General features: G+C 33.7%; 1 protein-coding gene across 1 annotated transcript; it reads left to right on the top strand.

The window, feature by feature from the left end:
- Positions 1-11,815: 11,815 nt before the first annotated feature.
- On the top strand, positions 11,816-18,371 carry LOC141690118 (plastidial pyruvate kinase 2). Its single transcript, XM_074494768.1, has 12 exons — positions 11,816-12,239; positions 13,012-13,290; positions 13,723-13,888; positions 14,394-14,528; positions 14,661-14,771; positions 14,870-14,958; positions 15,314-15,376; positions 15,534-15,709; positions 16,098-16,200; positions 16,558-16,706; positions 17,235-17,343; positions 17,871-18,371. Exons 1-12 carry the CDS (start codon positions 12,006-12,008, stop codon positions 17,976-17,978), a joined length of 1,722 nt encoding a protein of 573 aa, XP_074350869.1. The 5' UTR covers positions 11,816-12,005; the 3' UTR covers positions 17,979-18,371.
- Positions 18,372-18,651: the final 280 nt, after the last annotated feature.

The raw sequence follows: 18,651 nt of genomic DNA, 5'->3' as shown, positions 1-18,651 counted from the left end.
TCTAGTCCGATTTTAGTGGTCGTTTTTTTACAGATATTTTGGGAAGATTATAAAATCGTAAAAACAGTCAAAAAATAATATTTTTGTCATTTCCCTAATTTTTTCCCCAATTTTAATTTAATGAAGGAATAAATAAATAACTTCCCCGACTTACTTACTGCATACATGTTGCATGACAGAGTAACGAGTCTTTAAATTTTGTCAAACTGACAACAACCTCAAAAAAACCAATTTTAATTTCTAAAGGTTATATTTATTTCATTAAACCACTACTTAAATATATTAAGATTGTCTGATATTACAAGACATATCATGTAACTTTAAGCACTCATAACGAAATTTCTTATTTTTTTTAATGATAATAGTTGCGGTAATTTTTCGTATTATGTTGATAATAATATGTTATATATCCCTTGTAATGTCCATTTTTTGACATGACCCTACAGAAATCCCAATGAGCATAAAAGAAGTTGGGTCTAAATTTATGCGAAGTGCGAGTTAGACCTGTAGACCCACACTTTGATATATCAATTAAGAATATAGGCTACAAGCCCGCAACATGATCTTATAAGATTCATTACCTTAAAGGTCTTTAATTAATAGATAAGCCCAACCACCTATGATCGCGGGCTCGCTATACATGAACATGATACATGGGCCCGAATAAATAAGACCGAGTGTAGAATGTGTAACAGGCTTGTGAGCTCGCATTATCCTATTCTTAGATTAGTGGGCTGCAACATGGCAACCCTTCCGCAAGGAATACCAACTCGCACCGCACATGAGTTGGGCTACAAGTTTGTAAGATAAGGGAGGTCTGTCACATGCGGATTGGGCTCATCAACTCGCATTGAATGAGATAACGAGGAAATTATTAAATAAGGGAAAGCAAGATTATATGATAAATAAGAGTTGATGTGAGCCGATGTGAGCCGAGGTGAACAGGCCGACTCGCATTCGGTGAATTTAGCTGAAATATGGAAAATGACTCATAGATGATTGGGTTATTCTTAAATTTCGGGCCCGACACGGGACATTTTTACAATCACAAAAAGAAATGTGAAGATGCCGCAAGATCATAGAGAACGTGTGGGGTCGGTCGAGATTAACGTGATTGATTGGCTGAAGGCCTAATCAAGAAATGGACTTAGGCTGCATGGGTGGAAAGAACCATAACCCTGACCTAGTAACTTGTTCTCCAAGAATTACGTGATACTTGATCCATTTAAATATGGTACAGAAGTGCTTGTATGAAACATAAGTTGATACTGGATAAAGAGTCAAAAAAACCTATTATTTTCTAAGAAGTCATCATACAAACTCAGCTACCACCGTACACAACCTTCCACCGCCCTAAAAACACCACATTTGATTTTTATTCCCTTCACCAACCTCCAAAACACTATTAAACACAAAATGCTCCCTTTAACACCCCTCAAACTCATGATACTTAAAACAGTAAGTATCATGCAAAATAGTAATAAAATTATTTAAAAAAACTTCAATTCATCGTCATCGTGTTTCTAATTGAGAAATATTCTTGTAGATCGTCGTTATCGTTTCAAATCGATAAATGATAATTGGGTTGACATTGTTTCCGATTGAAAAATATTATTTTGAAATACTGTTGGTATCGTTTTCAAGCGAGAAACGATCATCGAGTCGTGTCTGTCGCTGTCATTTTCAATTAGAAAATTGATTATTGGGTTGTCGTCGTTGTTTCTAATCGAGAAATAACCATTGGATCATCGTCGTCGATTTTATCAGTGTCGGTTCAATCATTATTCATTGAATAGATCGTCGTCGATTTCGTCATCGTTAAGATTGGCTTCAGGTCTTTAGTGTTTGCGAGACTTTGTTGTCATGACAAATATTATCTGAAATTTATGTTTTTTCATTCGTCGGATCAATATTGAAATACATGAAGATTGATTTGGAATACAAGACATACAAAACAACTATAAGCACTCATAAATAAGTTCGCTAGTTTCAATAGTAATAATTACGAAAAAAAATTGTATTACATTGATAATAATATATTTTTCTTCGAGTTTCGAAAATAAGTAACATTCCCTAAAGTTAAAAACTAACTATAAAGTCCACAAATTTATTTAAAAAATTCAACAAATATTTTGATTTCACGATGAATTTGATAATGCTAATTTGTTTTATATGTGTATAAAAGACATTTCATACCTTTCTTATAAGATATGAAATTACGAATGTCGTCATTTTAGTGAATATCCTATATAATCATATTTTAATAAATATAAATCAATATATTCATAATTGTGGTAATAATGTGAAACATGTATTAAGCATGTAAAAATAAAATACCAACATAGAATAATTACAAATACACGTTTTTTCGAACAACGTATTTACTGTAATATACAGAGATTTCGCGACTTGTATTCTCAAATATTATATATGAATGTGTATTATAAAATAAAAATATATTATTTTATATTTTCATATAATGTGCTACTAAATGTTATTGATTTGGAATTAGCGAACAATGAATTGAAAAATGATAATTTATAAAAATTAAAAAATAAATTAGTGATATATGATTTTTACAGTTATATATGTGAGTACATGATTAAGTGACATGTATGTGTTGATACGGTTAAATAAATAAAGTGAAGATGTGACTGATAAAATATATCGGATTTTTGTATATATAACAAAAATGGAAAAGTGAGATTATTCACGATTTAATATGGAAATTAAATGGAAGCATGAAGCTTCTATTGAGGAATGCGTGACTACGTGAGGTTTGACTCGGTTGTGTTGGATAATTATTTGTCTCATTAATTGTTGAGTCGTGTTATTTTATGTTTCTGCTTTAAAAAGAGATTTTATTAAAGATTTATTTTCATAAATATTAAAATTATCTTTAAAATTATTTTCATGGCCTTATAATTTCAATAAATATTTATTGGAATTTATAAAATTTAGAAAATAACATTTCATCAACTAGTTAGGCCTAAATGATTTTCAGATTGTATTTAATTGGGGTATGGTGTTAAATTCAAAAAAAATTCAAAAACTATGAAATTTATAAGAATTTTACAATTATTTTGAAAAAAAAATTGGGTTATATTTATCCGCACATTTGTTCGTTAAATCACAAAATGTGGGTCTAATGTTAAATCCAAAAATGCATTATAAATTATGATTTTTTTTTATTGATTTTTGATTATTTTGGGGATTTTAAAATTAATTTGGAATTATTTTGATTTGCGTTTATTCGTAAATTATATCGTTAAATTGCAAATGCGGGATAGAACCGGGCTGCAGGGAGAGTTCATATCAATCCTTTTATACGTATTCGATTTTCAGAAGGGTAAATTGCTATGTGTCAAGTTCCTGCTCAATTTATAATTGTGGCAAGCTGTGATTGAATTATAAAAAAATAAAAATAAACACAGAGCCCCGTGTCTATCCCTTCCCCCGTAACTCACCCGCATCCCTCTCGATCTCACAGTTTCTTTCCCTCTCTCTGTTCGATTCCGTCTCTCTCTCTCTCTCTCTCTCGTTTTCTTCTCCCTCCTCTTTGTTCTTCTCTCTGTTGCGGGTGAGTTTCAGCCACCTTGTTTTTTTCCCGACCTCTATCCCTGTTTCCGCTTGTTGTTATGTTTGGTCTTGTTGGACTGCGTGTATATATATATATATATATATATATAAATATATATATATGTACACATTTGTGTATATGTATGTGTGATGTCTGGTTGTGGTGTTGTCCATGTTACTGTTGCCGCCTGATTTCCATTTTCCAGCCGCGCGTGGGCCGGCGGTTTTACAAATTATGATTTACAGTTATTTCTGATAAAAATTTCTCGATAGTTGCAAAAAAAATTAAATTTTTATTTATCGATGAAATTCGTTTGGAAACCCGTAATAAACGGGCACCACCGAATTTTGTCATCGTCGGCGATGAGTTTCGGCGAGCCGACGGTTGACCATGATGTATTGGCTGAGTTCTACAATTATAAAAATATTATTTTGATCGTAAAATAATTTTCAAAACATAAATTAGTCAGTTTTGGTTATTTAAGTGGTAGTGATTATCAGATTGTGAATTGCGTTGTTGGTGATTGATTGCGTCAATATGATATCGACTGGTAGTCCAATATAAAGAGGAAACGTTGTCCGATTTCTGAGAAATTAATTTCAGAAATATGGGAACGTATCCTGTAATTGTCGGGAATACCAATCGAATATATAATTATATATTCATAAATATTTTACGAAAACTACTTTCGTATCATGGTGAAATATTTTACGAAAAGAGTCTGATGACCCTTTTTCTGTAACAACGATTATACGTAATCCTGAAAATAATTACCGAACTGAATTTTAAAGTACGTGAGCCCTGTCTGTTTTATATGTTGAGATAGTACGTATAAATACGAGTCGGGATTTGATATCGTATGGGTAAAATAGTTTCAGACGTTCAAGGTGAACGATGATTGACTATAAAGATACTAAAATAGTGTCTTTATACGTGTAGATTCGGAAAGGGAGAACGTTCAGTTTAGGAAAGGAAAGGCCCCACCAGGTGACGGGAAAGTAGGTTATGTGGTCAAAAAAGGAAGCGAATAAGGCAAGTAACATTTCAGCCCTTGCCTCATATGCAGTGATTCAATGTTATGATTCAATGTTATGATTGAATATCTACTGTCACCCTTTCATTAGCCTTGTATATTGATGTAGCTTGTTTGTTTCCTTCCTTTTGATTATTATACCTTATTTCCATTGCAAATACTTTCAAGTTGATAATACCTTTGACTATCTGAATGATGATTGTTTATTGAATTGAAATTAAGAATGATTTCGGACTTGAAAGAGTCTCAATGATTTCAAAGGTATGGTAAAAAATTTAAATTGAAAAGCATTTTGGAAATGAAGGATTTATATTCATTGACTTTTACGGATTTCCAATTATTGGAAGTGTAAGTGGCCGAGTGACACCAGTCCATTATGAAGACCAGTGAGGGATGACACATTATGAAGACCAGTGAGGGCTGGCATTTGAAAGGTTGAATATATAGTCTTATGGGTACCCTATTCACGTCCAGAGGGGCTGTAAATTCCGGTGTGGGGATTGTACGGGGTTGATCACCCACTCCAATTGAGTAAAAATATTTTATATAAAGCAATGTTCAGATGATTGAACTATTTTCTTGAAAATAAATTATTTCATGAATGAAAGAAAAGTCTTGATGAAAATAAATATTTTAAAAAGTATTGCTTTGATAAAGAAAAGTTTTATGAAAGTTTTGAAAAAAAATGTTTTTATAAAATAATGGTTATAGAACGACCACCTTGGGATGAACCCGATATTGGAACCTCCTTTAAGACCCTTGTGACATTGGCCTTTATCTTATTCAGTTAAATAATTTATCCTTTTTCTTTAATTTAGTTACCTACCGAGCTTTTGTAGCTCACTTTGTTATTTATCTAACCCTGACAGTTAAGCACGAAGAAGATGGTCATGCTTAGGCAAGGTTGCTAAGAATATTGATAGTACCAGCTCATGTAGGGGACACACATGAATGATAGTGGGGAGTAAGTTATGTAAAATTAGAATGTTATTATCGGTACCTTTGCGTTTGTTTTGTATAATTCCAAACCGGAGTTCTAACCATGGCTATTTATTAAGGGTTTGTAATAAAAAAAAATTATCGTAGGTAACCCGCAGCCGCTACCCTTCGGGTGCGCACTGGGTAAACCCTACGGGCTCACGCAATAGCCTGCAAACCACGTGTAATAATTTTATATTGTTCGTTAGTAGTTGTAACTTGTTTCATACCGTGACCTGTTTAAGATCCTTGTGGTGTAAATGGGTTGAATAATAATATTGTGAAGGGTGAGAAGTAGGGCGTCATATTTACACGTCACGTTTATTCAAATAATGTATTCGCAAAAATTATGATTTTTCTAATAACATATTAGTTGAACATATCTACTCCCTCTACATGTATTTTGTAAGATAAAGAAGACCCGTCAAAATTATTTGATGATACAACTTATTCTATAAAAAATATATATAACACACAATTGCAACCTAAGTTACAGGGCACCCCATCGACGACGATCAAGAAAAAGCCAACCGAGATTTAGGTGGAGGTGGAGAATAAGAATGCAGCAAAGATCCGGTGGATATGAAAATGTAGATGTAAGAGCATCTCCAAGGGCAAGTACCTGTTAACAATAATATCTACGTGACATGTGTTTTTTTAAAAATATACCTAATATGTAAAAAAAAACATACTCCAAGGGAGACACCTATTAGATATAATTTTAGATACCGATAAAAAAGCACGCTACATCTGTTGAACGGGAGCCCATCATCTATATCATGACCACGTCACTTTTCCTCTAAAATTATCTCTCCCGCTGCTTTTTTCCCATTGGTATACACTCTCCCGCTACAAAACTCACTCACTCCAACTACAAAAATTGATTTCTTATTTAATTAGGCTTTGGTTTTAGATTTGGGCGGAATTCTTCAAGGAATGGAAGGATCGTTTGTATCTCTGTTGAATGAAGGCTATGAATTTAATGATATGGTATTTTCTCAACCATCCCATCAATTTCAATCTCAGCCCCAATCCCAGACCCAACTCCAAGAAAAAGCTACAAAAAAAAAGGAAAAAGATCCAAAACTTCTTAATTGAAGAGGACATGTTGTTGGTTTCTGTTTGGCTGAACGTAAGTATGGATCCGGTACAAGGTAATAATCAGACACATACTTGTTATTGAAATCAGATTTGGGATTATTTTAATGAGAATAAGGACGGGCTTGCAAGTGATCGGAGTGCTAATTCCTTGAGTAATCGGGGGTGCACAATCAATGAAAAAGTGGCTAAATTTATTGGATTTCATAATCAAATATGCGAACGAAATCAGAGTGGATTGTATGAGCAAGATAAGGTATTATTCAACCTTGGTATCTAAAATTTGATTTTAATATGTATATGCTTAGTTGGCAAGTGTCTAATGTTCTCAATGTTGATATTGACCCATGCCAGGTCGGAAGACTAAAAATTATATAATTATGTTATATATATGATCCGATACTAGGATAGGTTTTTCACTGTTATAAAACTTCATCTAGTAAATAAATTCTAATCTAGTTGAGACAACATATTGTTGTTTTGCATATGATAAAGAGTAATATATGTGCTACTGGTAAATTTTACACACACAGTTTTTTTTTTGTCGGATACACATGCAGGTTGTTATAGAGCATTGTCACCCCTTAGCAAGTGAGAAAATAATAAAGTAGAACATTTTTATAATTATTATATCTTCTATTTGAATTAATCAACACATGTAATAATTAATTGAAGATACATATGCATACAACAAAAACTCTATTACTATGAATAAATTAGGAGTTGTATAGTTATTTCTGCTTCAAACACTACCAAATTCTGGCCTATTTAGATTCTGAAACCTAAACCAAATGGCATATAGGTTGGTTTGACAATTAAGAGTTGATTTTAAAATTTTCTAAAGCTTTATAAATCAATACTAAGAAGTTGTCTTTAACTAGAATATATACATTATGAACAAATCTTGGTAAAACATTTGCATTATGTAGCTCTTAAGGTGACATGCGACGACATATATGTCATTCATGCTGACACTGTACAACTTACAGATACACCTTTCTGGTCATTTATATGGATTGCAAAAAGACATTAAGCCCTGGATAATAACCCGAGAATTAATCAAATAATAAACTAATGAATTTGTAAATGGAAACTATAGAAACCTATACACTTTTTGAGCTTTTGTTTTTATTACCTCAGGGGTGGACTGCAAAATGTAATGGATAAAAGTTTACGATTCTTGCTGATGAAGTTAATGGAGATAGAGAGATGTCAATCCTTTCTGGCTACTGTTATAAATTAATTACTACCCCTAAATATTACCTGTACTTTCACATCCTTTGTATGTTACTTCTGATGCCAGGAAAATTCAACTTTCTTGTTCTACTTAGTTGTTTTATCTCAGCCTCTAAATATATAAGACATAAGTTGTGATTTTTTCCTTATCTTTTTCCAGTTATCCCCTCTAATGTTAATTCAGATAAAACTGACAAGTATGATATCTTTTTTTTAAGTAAGCTCATTTCTTAAAATATTGTATACTATGGTTTTATGAAATGCTGCACAACACATCGTCAAATATTCTTTTGTCTTATACATTACATTGTATAAAGTCCAAATGCACATTTTTTTTGAATACAAAATATCTCACCATATCCTACTAAAAAACATCTCCACTAAATTTAACATTATATAATCCGCTAAAGTTATTTATATATTTCATAATCCACAATAGTATCTTTGCATTCCTTTAAACTAAATATCCCTTATTCTTAATTAAATTACATAGAATTATTGCTATATAATTTTGTTTGTTATATATTTTCAATTAGTTTTAATTATTACAGATAAAAGTCAAGAAAAAGATCCTTTATGACAACAAGATTATACATATTAGTAGCATACTGGAAAACCTGTGATGACACCGCAATTAAATAAAATGTCAAGTCCATAATCACAAATTCAGATGGACAAAATGAACATTAATCTTCGGGTATATGAGGCAACAATAACTGATTGCCTTTTAAGGAGAAGGATGTTATTTTTAAGTTTACCAGGTATCCCTACATTTTATTTCTATTTTCCATTTTTCAGCTTAACTTGCAGTGCCATTTAAGCCCGCAATCTTCCAGAGAAAAACAAATCATAGGTTGCTATTTTGTTATACACATTTATTTATTTTATTAAGTAGTTAAAATTGATATATTTCTAATTTTACAGTTTTTCGTGTTTACTTTTGTTACTTTGCTGAATCTTTTTATTTATTCTTTTTGTGTTTTATATCCATAAAATGTTTTATTTCCAATTTTAATGTGTTTTTTAATTAATGTATCCATAAAATGTATGATGAGTTAGGCTTATTTAACTTTTTAATTTAACCAATAATAATTTGCTTCTCATACAATATTTTTATTTGTAAATTAATTTTGTATAACTTGTTAAGTTTCAATAATGCAGGTAGACCAGGCAATAAAAATGTATGAAAAATGTTGAAAGAGAAATTTGTGTTCATACGTTACTGGAACGCGTTACGATTCTCACAAAAATATCAAGCTGGTTTGGCAAAGAAAAATAAACCAGTCAAGGACAGGGATGTATCTTCACAGTCTTGTCAGAATCCTAACAGTCTGGAATCCGATAAAAAAATGGAACGTCCCATTGGACGGAAAGCTGCAAAGAAGTTCAAAAATGCTGCAAACGAAGCCATGGATGAAGAGAGCCTGAAACTTCTTAAAACAAAGCCGAAAGATGCATTGGTCATTGTTTATTCAATAAGTGAATCTGTTAACATCACCTTGCAGTTGCAAATGAAATGATGTCGTTACATCTGTCTTTTAATCCATGTCATGACCATGACTCTGCCAAAGATGCTCTACAAAATCATCTTGCAATTGAATATGAGCTGATTTATCTCTAATTTGTTGGTGCACTTGTCTGAATTCCCTAAGCGTACTTGGATTAGTATGATGCGGATTAACAATTGGTATTTTAGAATATATATCAAATTTTTCTTCTTCCATATATAATTCCCTTTCATCTTCAATAATCATATTGTGCAAAATTATGCAGGCTGTCATAATATACTTCATTGTACCCACATCCCAAAATCTTGATGGTCCACGAATCATTGCAAATCGATATTGTAACACTCCAAATGCTCTCTCTACGTCTTTTCTAACAGATTATCGTGCATATGCAAAATACTTTCTTTTGTTACCTTAAGGTTTGTAAATAGTTTTGACAAATGTTGGCCACGAAAGATATATGTTATCAGCCAAATAATATCCCATATTATATTCATGCCCATTCATAGTATACCTCACTTTAGGTCCACGACCTTCAGCCAAATCTTCAAATAGATGAGATCGATCTAATACATTAATATCATTTAATGATCCCGGTAATCCAAAAAAAGAATGTCAAATCCACAAGTCTTTTGATGAAATTGCTTATAATATAATAGTTGGTTCATGAACTTGACCCGTGTCAATACCTTGCCAGCCAGCTGGACAATTTTTTCACTTCCAATGCATACAATCAATACTACCCAACATCCCAGGAAAGCCTCGTTGTTCATTCTCTCTTAACAATCTAGACACATCTTCATCATTTGGTCGTCTCAAATATTCATCTCAATAGACTTCAACAATTGCTTTAACAAATCTCTTTAAGCTCTCTATAGTTGTACCCTCACCAATTCAGATATAATCATCAACAACATCACCAGCTGTTCCGTAAGCAAGCAGTCTCAGTGTAGCTGTCACTTATATTGCTAACGGATATAGCTACTCCCGTTGGAGATGCTCTAAATACATAAACACTTATTAAATAAGAACGAAATTCAAATGAAAACAATAAAAGGGGGTTCATCGTCGACTAAAATGGCTGATAATAGCTCATAAATCAATATATAGGATTTAAGAGTTTTTACTCAAAAAGAGGCGTTCAAGTTAGGGATGCACATGGGTCAGCTTGGCCGGGTTGAAGGCATTTTTAGAAACTAACCCAATTAGATCGGTTTGTAATTTTTTAACCCAATTCGTAAAATATAATTTCGTAACCCAACCCTAACCATCGTACATCGGTTTGGGTTGGGTTGGGTCGGTTTGAATGAGTTGAATGATTTTATAAAAAAAAGTTTCAATATTATTAATCGTCATTAATTTTGAAATTATATAAAACTAAAATGTGTATAACTTATAATTATAGTGCTTATGTTTAAATTTTGATTAACATTGTAATTTTAGTAATGTATATCATAACGTAAATAATTAAATATCGGAAGTGAGAAAAAAAGATAATACATAGCTCATTTAATAAATTGTAGTACTCAAAGAAAAACATATAATAAAATTAAGAATGACAGATTAATAAATCAGGTTGGGTTGGTTTAGGGTAAAAATATATGTAACTCGTATCCAACCAATTTACGTTCGGGTTGAGTACGTAACAAACAATCTATTATTCGGTTTGCATTGGGTCGGATTTTTCGGGTTAAAAAAGAGTTGGATTGGGTTGGTTTGGTCGGTTTACGCAACCCATGTGCATCCCTGGTTCAAGTTATAAAGTGTTCGATCCATCCACGTAGATATGTGTGACATCCGCTTATAAAAAGTTAAATGATAATATTTACATTAGTTTGATGTATTGATATCGACCATCTCTTAGAAAAAATTCGTGAAGTCTTTTTTTCTAGTTGATCAGTTGAATTTAATTCTGTCAATTAATTCACTTTTTTAAAAAGTCTGGTAAAATTTAAAGAGCTTATATTATATCGAAGCAATTAAATTGTAAGTGGTACCGTATCTCAAATTGATTTTCAATTTTTTTTTCCATAATAACATGACATTGACATATTTTAATTTGTGATACATATTTATGCATGAAAAGTTTATCTTCTTACAAACAAGTTACTAATTAATGAGATTAAATACATGTGAGGAATATTTGAAAACGAATTCGGAGCTACCATAATCCTTAAATCATTATCACTTTTTGTTGTAAAGAAATTATTATCACTTTTTGAAATGTAAACTCATATTACCTGGCATCATTTAATTATTGAGGGGAAAATCCAACGCCCAACTTCTCAACCATAATCGATAATAGCCATTGCATTTGCTACCCAAATTAGAAATAAATAAATTAACCTTTTCTTTAACAAAATACTACTTATTACTTTTAAAAAAAAAACAAGAAGTGAGCAAAAACTTCGATACAACCAAAGCCTCCCAGCGCACAACCATCTCCCCTCCAGCCAAAACAATCTTCGATTTCTCCACCCTCAATCCCTCCCCAAAACAAAACCCCCAATCTCACATCAAACCTCACAACATTTCAACTCAACTCACAAACCCTAGCTAGCTCTATTTCCAAATGGCTCAAGTTGTAGCTACCAGATCAATTCACTCATCCCCGCTCACAAACCCTAGCTCTACTCCCCTTCATTCCCAATTCCACAGCCTTAAGCCTTCCAATTTCGCTTCTAAACTTCTCATTCGTAAAACTAATGGAAACAATTGTGTCCGTGTCAGCGTTTCGATTAATGCTAGACGATCTGCTCGTGCTGAGCCCGAGGTTGTTCCCGTCACTCCTGCTGATGTTCCTAAGGTCCTTACTCTCCACATTTCTTGCGGTTTATGCTTCCGTTTCGTTTCGATACTATAATGTGCTTACTTTCGTGTATTTGCGTGCTTGTATATAATTATTTGTATCTGTTGATATGATCGTTGTTCTCTTAGTTTCGTTGGTGTTGGTAATGCTTATCTGCCTATCATAAATTATATAATTATAGGTGTTTGAAGTAATTGCAGAAGATAGGAAAATTTGTTGCAGTTTTGAGTAGGTGACTGTAGTGAGATGATCGTATTGTGCTTGTCTTGGCTTTGTACATTTGAACTGAAGTTCGTCTTGTGGATTTTCTATTGTATTTATTCTAGTGTTGTATGGATGCTGGCTGAGCTCGTGTTTATGATATCATTTTTTAGTAAACTACAGAGGAGGATAGTTGTTTAAGTATATAACAAATTGTTTGGCCTTGAAGTTACTTTAGGAGATGGTTATGCGAATGAATCTGTACAGATGATAATACATGGTTTAGATTAAACAGCTTGGAATTATTTACTTACATACACGCTTGCAGGTTTTAACCTGTAGTGGATGACCCCCTCCCCCTAAACTATTGCAGTAGAAATGGGTTCTATTTCCCAAACAGGCATATTGCACAACCTCTCATGTCTATATTTCGAACTGTCACGGTTTGAGGAGTTACTCTTTTTGTTACAATTATATCTAGGTTTAATTTTGTAACTATCTTTTAAAGAGCAGTGTCATTCAAACGTGCATTTTGTTTTTTTTGCTAATCAATTTTCTACTGAAACAGGCAGATGATGAAATTCTTAATTTACAAGAGCGTGCTGACACATCAGTCAGTATGTGGTCTAAGCCTACAGTTAAGAGAAAGACGAAGATTGTGTGCACAATTGGTCCCTCAACTAACACTCGTGAAATGATCTGGAAGTTGGCCGAGGCTGGGATGAATGTAGCTAGAATGAACATGTCCCATGGGGACCATGCATCTCATCAAAAAGTTATTGATTTGGTTAAAGAATATAACGCTCAATCTAAAGACAATGTCATTGCAATCATGCTTGACACAAAGGCAAGTTTTTTCTTCATAACTTACCCTGTTTTCCTTCTCTGTCAAGTTTAGTTGAGGAAACTGAAGGTACTTGTAAGTTGTAATTCATGTCAAATATGCCTTTAGAAAGGGCTATGTGATTTGTAAGTATATCCAAGCAAGAAACCTGAGAGCGTTCATTTACCAAATTCTGATCTTCAGAGATTTGAGATACTTATTTACTACCCATAAAGGTAGATCCTGTGGGCCAGTATTGTAATAGATGAGTCTGCATGTACAAATATTTTCAATTTAAGAAAGGTTTTAGTCTTTTGTTCATCTAACATACTTAAGTTAGGGGATAGACTATAGACTAAAGCATTGATAAACAACCCTCATTCCTTGCAAATTGTCAGCTGTATATAGTTTTGATATGTTAAAATATGATTTTCATTCAATTTTGACTGGTGGCAGGGTCCTGAGGTTAGAAGTGGCGACTTGCCTCAACCTGTCATGTTATCGCCTGGCCAAGAATTTACTTTCACAATCAAAAGAGGAGTTGGCACTGCTGATTGTGTCAGTGTTAACTACGATGATTTTGTGAATGATGTTGATGTCGGTGACATGCTTCTTGTTGATGGTAAGGCAAATGCTTTTAGGCCGTTCTGTTTTCTGTCAAATTCGTACTTTCTCCAATCTCCATTTATTATACGGTTATACGTTGTATATATGGGGTCACCAATTTAACAGGAAAGCACTCCTTGCTCCGTAGTCTGTACTTCATTTTTCTCTGTTTCATTTTCCATTGATATTTTGAAATTTAAACCTTTATTGATTGCAGTCCGTACTATTTGCCATTATTCTTAGTTCTCTCAGGATTACAGTGAGTTAAAATTTCTGTTTTAAAGACGATATAACGTTTCTATGATAAAGTACTTTTTCAAAATATTTATCTTAGTTTTTTTTTTGTTAAGGAATATGAATTGGTAGGTATGACAACTGGAGATTATGACCTTATCAACTATCCAAAATGTAAAAAAGCTTAGCTTGTGGTACTTTTATTCTATTAAAGAACCGTTTGTTGATGACTTGATGTTGTAATTGTAATTGTGCTCACCAGTCACCACACATGCTTTATATTCTAGGGGGTATGATGTCTTTGGTGGTCAAGTCTAAAACCGAAGACTCAGTTAATTGTGAAGTTGTTGATGGTGGAGAGCTCAAATCAAGACGGCATCTGAATGTCCGAGGGAAAAGTGCTACACTGCCATCCATCACTGGTTAGACCCAAGCCCTGACCGACTAATATCTATTGTGTTAACATATATGCTTTATCGTCCAACAGCAGAGTGTTAGCTAATAGCTTAAATGATTTAGCAATTACTATAACTTTGTCGATTATCGTGCAACAGAAAAGGACTGGGATGATATCAAGTTTGGAGTGGATAATAAAGTAGATTTCTATGCTGTTTCTTTTGTCAAAGATGCGGCAGTGGTGCATGAACTGAAGAACTATTTGAAAAGTAAATTTATTTATATAATCACATAAATTATGAAAAATGCCATTTATAACATATAATTTGTAGCTATAATCATTTCATGATCACTCTTTGTTTCACAGGCTGTGGCGCAGATATACATGTCATTCCAAAAATTGAAAGTGCCGACTCTATTCCAAATTTGCACTCAATCATTGCAGCATCTGACGGGGTGATTGTCCTGCTAATATTTTTTTTTCAAGTTGAACTATGTGTCCTAAGTTGTTCTAGGTTTGAGGTCTTATCCAGTAACTATTGCTAAATTAGGATTATGGAAAGAGATTTGAAAATGTTCTGAGTTAGTCGGAACTTGACACCAAAAAACTGCACTTGAAAATTTCCAATAGAGTATATGCCTTTGAGTACACGACACGAACTAATTGCCAGGTCAACTTGAAATCAACCAATAGAGTATATTCCAATAATCTTTTGTTAAACAGCTTGCAAGATCTCTCTCAATACTTTTTTCCATCTCCACCTATAGCCTACTATCTCATGCTAAAACTTGTGTGCCTTGCTAATCTCAGGCAATGGTTGCAAGAGGTGATCTTGGCGCTGAGCTTCCAGTGGAGGAGGTTCCGTTATTACAGGTGCTATAAAATTTACTGATAGCAAACTATGCATTTTGTACACTAGTAAGACTGGCCCGTCAAGTAATGGTTAATATTCTGATCAGAGTCAGAGGCAGGATGGATTGCTTTGAATTGTTGAATAGCATTCTGACAACAATATTATTTGTATACACAGGAAGAGATTATTAGACTCTGTCGTAGCATGGGGAAAGCTGTTATAGTAGCCACAAATATGTTGGAGAGCATGATTGTTCATCCCACTCCGACTCGAGCAGAGGTATCAGACATTGCAATTGCTGTTAGAGAGGGTGCTGACGCAGTGATGCTCTCCGGAGAAACTGCTCACGGAAAGTAAGTTACTATGTTTTAGTTATTGTTGAAACCACAAGTTGCATGCCTCAAAATTTAGTATTACTAGGCTGTTCTCGCAAAATTAGGAATGTCTTTGTACGAATACTGAATTTCCGATCGTAAAACTAGTTGTTGGTATGTAAAGTCACACATATTTAATTTTATTTCAAATCTTCATTATGTTTTACCATGTCGATAACATATTCCTGGTTAAGTCTTGCCGAAGTCCACATCACCATTTTCCTCTGTGGTATACCCCGTTATACCTTATTGTCAATCAAAATTTTCTAATAAGTTTGCTTATTTGACAGCACATAAGGTAGTATTAATTTAGCAGAAAAAGGTAGTATCAATGTGAATTGCATTAACCAGATTTTATCTCTTGCAGATTTCCTTTGAAAGCTGTCAAAGTCATGCACACAGTTTCTTTAAGAACTGAAGCAACCATAACTGGTGGGGAAACACCACTTAGTCTCGGCCAAGCTTTGAAGGTAGATCTATATTCATGCTCCCTTTCATAATAGCAGTAAAGGGAGGGGGGATTACAAGGAGGATGTGCTGTACAGAAAGCTTCTAAAGGAAAAAGGACAACAGGAAAAGGAAACAGAATGTTATGCTATTTCTTCACCCAATTTAGTGTGTGAATAGTTTAGGTGCCTAAAAGGAGAGTGCACCTCTCCACTTTTGTTCCTTTAGTTTCACCTTAAACTATGCAGTATACAACTCTTTCTTTCTCCTTTTCCCTCAATCCATTAAGCTATGAAACTAGGACATGTATACACTATACAAACACAAATATTATTAGTTTTCATACTGACCATGCTTACTGAATCTCTTTGTTTGCGCAGAATCATATGAGTGAAATGTTTGCCTTTCACGCTACAATGATGTCGAACACACTTGGAACCTCACTTGTCGTCTTCACCAGAACGGGCTTCATGGCTATCCTCTTGAGCCACTATCGGCCTTCTGGCACTATATTTGCCTTTACAAATGAGTAAGCTCCCATTTGGTCTCTAAAGAAATATTGAACACTAGTCACACAGGTTTGGTATATACCTCCGTTGCAGGGGCTCAACGACTTTCAGAAACTTTGCATAACTTGTTTAAGGCTTTTCTGGTTCCATTTTTATAAAAGACTCTAAATCCCAATTATAAGATAGAGATTTCCGAAGCTTGTTTGCTATGTGCAAATTGATCAAGCAAATTCTGAAATGAATTTATGTTTTTTGGATGACGAAATATAGATTTGTCTTTAGGGTGTATTCCAGACCGAGAACATGTACAACAAGGTCCTCTCTGTCTCAAGTGCCCAGCCTTTAATTTGGAGTGATATCTAAACTAAGGAAATTACTAAGAGATAGTCAAAGTAATTCTGTTAGGAAGGCTGATTTTTTAATCAAATCCTGAATTTGTATGCAAAACCTGCCCATGGAACTATATGTTTATAAGTTACAGGCTTAGGATTATGTATGCAGATCCTATCTTCACTGCTTAAACTATCATATTGACTTTCTGAATGCAGGAAAACAGTACAGCAGAGGTTGGCTCTATATCAAGGAGTTTCCCCTATATACATGCAGTTCTCAGATGATGCTGAAGAGACTTTTGCAGATGCATTGACATTGTTACAGGTGACTTTCTGATATTATACTGGTTTATTGCCAAATGCCAATTTAAATATTTAAAAAACAGATTTTTTGTGGTGTGCCCATGGGCACACAATAAGAAATTATGTGTCAAATTTTGATTGGTCTTTCAATCATAAATGTAGATGACCCCGTTGCATTCACACAAATCCCACCAATAGAAACACTCCAAATTCATAAAAGTTGGTGCTTAATGTGTGCCCATGGGCACACATTAGACGAACCCTTTAAAAATTTGTAGAATTCTGCCATTTCAAGTTGAATGCTAGTGAGAGTTGGAAAGGGTGTGTCGTGACTTGTGATTTAAGTATTGCATAGGTCACAGAGTTTGTCAACTATAGGTTTGAATTTATAACAGCAAATATTCACTGTTCTACAAGAATATCTAAAAATAATGTTGTCTATTAAGCTTGACAATATTGTTATGCACACACTTGTATTGAGCCTGTGTTGTGTCTTTAACAGTCAGTACTCATTGCACTCCTAAAATTTAATTACTTACTGATGTACAGGAGCAAGGAATGGTGAAAAAGGGAGAACAAATAGCTCTCGTTCAGAGTGGAAGACAACCTATATGGCGGTACCAATCCACTCACAATATCCAGGTCAGGAAGGTTTAATTGCAGAAAACTTTGAAGCTACCATAAACAGAGGGCACTGCTGTAGAATATGGTTTATTAGTAATTGCTGGATTCTACAACCACCAATTGAGCATCATCTTCTGTAGCAGGCATATCTCACTAGTAGCAAACCTTTTTTGCACCCATGACCTGTCAGCTGTTGTCCATTTTCTATTGTATCCCTTCTCTAGTTAGTGAAGTTGTAATGCAGGATTAGAGGTTTAGAGACAGAAAGAACAAGGCTATTAGTCAAAGGATTTATAGTTGCAATTCTTACAATAAGATTCTAGTTTTTTTTTTCTGTGTGTGTATTCCCTCTGGGTGCACTCTGGTGATGTTAGTATGTTACTAAATGTCCAGTTGATCAAAGAATTATTAAAGGTGCGTCGTTCATGTTTTTGTGGCTAAGTAGTATATCGAGGCCGTGAAACCCATTGGTCACAACTCACAATGGGCATTTGCTCAGTTGGTCCAACTATTTTGCCAAACATATCAGTTTTTAACATTTACATATTAATAGGAGCTTATAGGCTCAGAATATATGCCCTCCTTTCAAAGTTTTGTCCAAAAGGAAATGGCTGTGCGTCTCAAAGTGACCAAAGTAAATCTCATGTTTATGAAATGATTGATATGCTATAGACTGATATAGATTGTATTAGCAAGCAATAGTTTC

Source organism: Apium graveolens, chromosome 10 (genome assembly GCF_009905375.1).
Source record: "Apium graveolens cultivar Ventura chromosome 10, ASM990537v1, whole genome shotgun sequence".
NCBI lineage: Eukaryota > Viridiplantae > Streptophyta > Magnoliopsida > Apiales > Apiaceae > Apium > Apium graveolens.
Note: the sequence above shows the minus strand (reverse complement) of the source record. Positions and strands in the feature narration are given on the sequence as shown.

Excerpts from the sequence above, each read along its gene's own strand:
- LOC141690118 (XM_074494768.1), top strand. The coding sequence starts at position 12,006 with ATGGCTCAAGTTGTAGCTACCAGATCAATTCACTCATCCCCGCTCACA. Across the intron at positions 14,959-15,313 it reads TCATTGCAGCATCTGACGGG|GCAATGGTTGCAAGAGGTGA; the intron begins GTGATTGTCCTG and ends TGCTAATCTCAG. Across the intron at positions 16,201-16,557 it reads GTCTCGGCCAAGCTTTGAAG|AATCATATGAGTGAAATGTT; the intron begins GTAGATCTATAT and ends TTGTTTGCGCAG.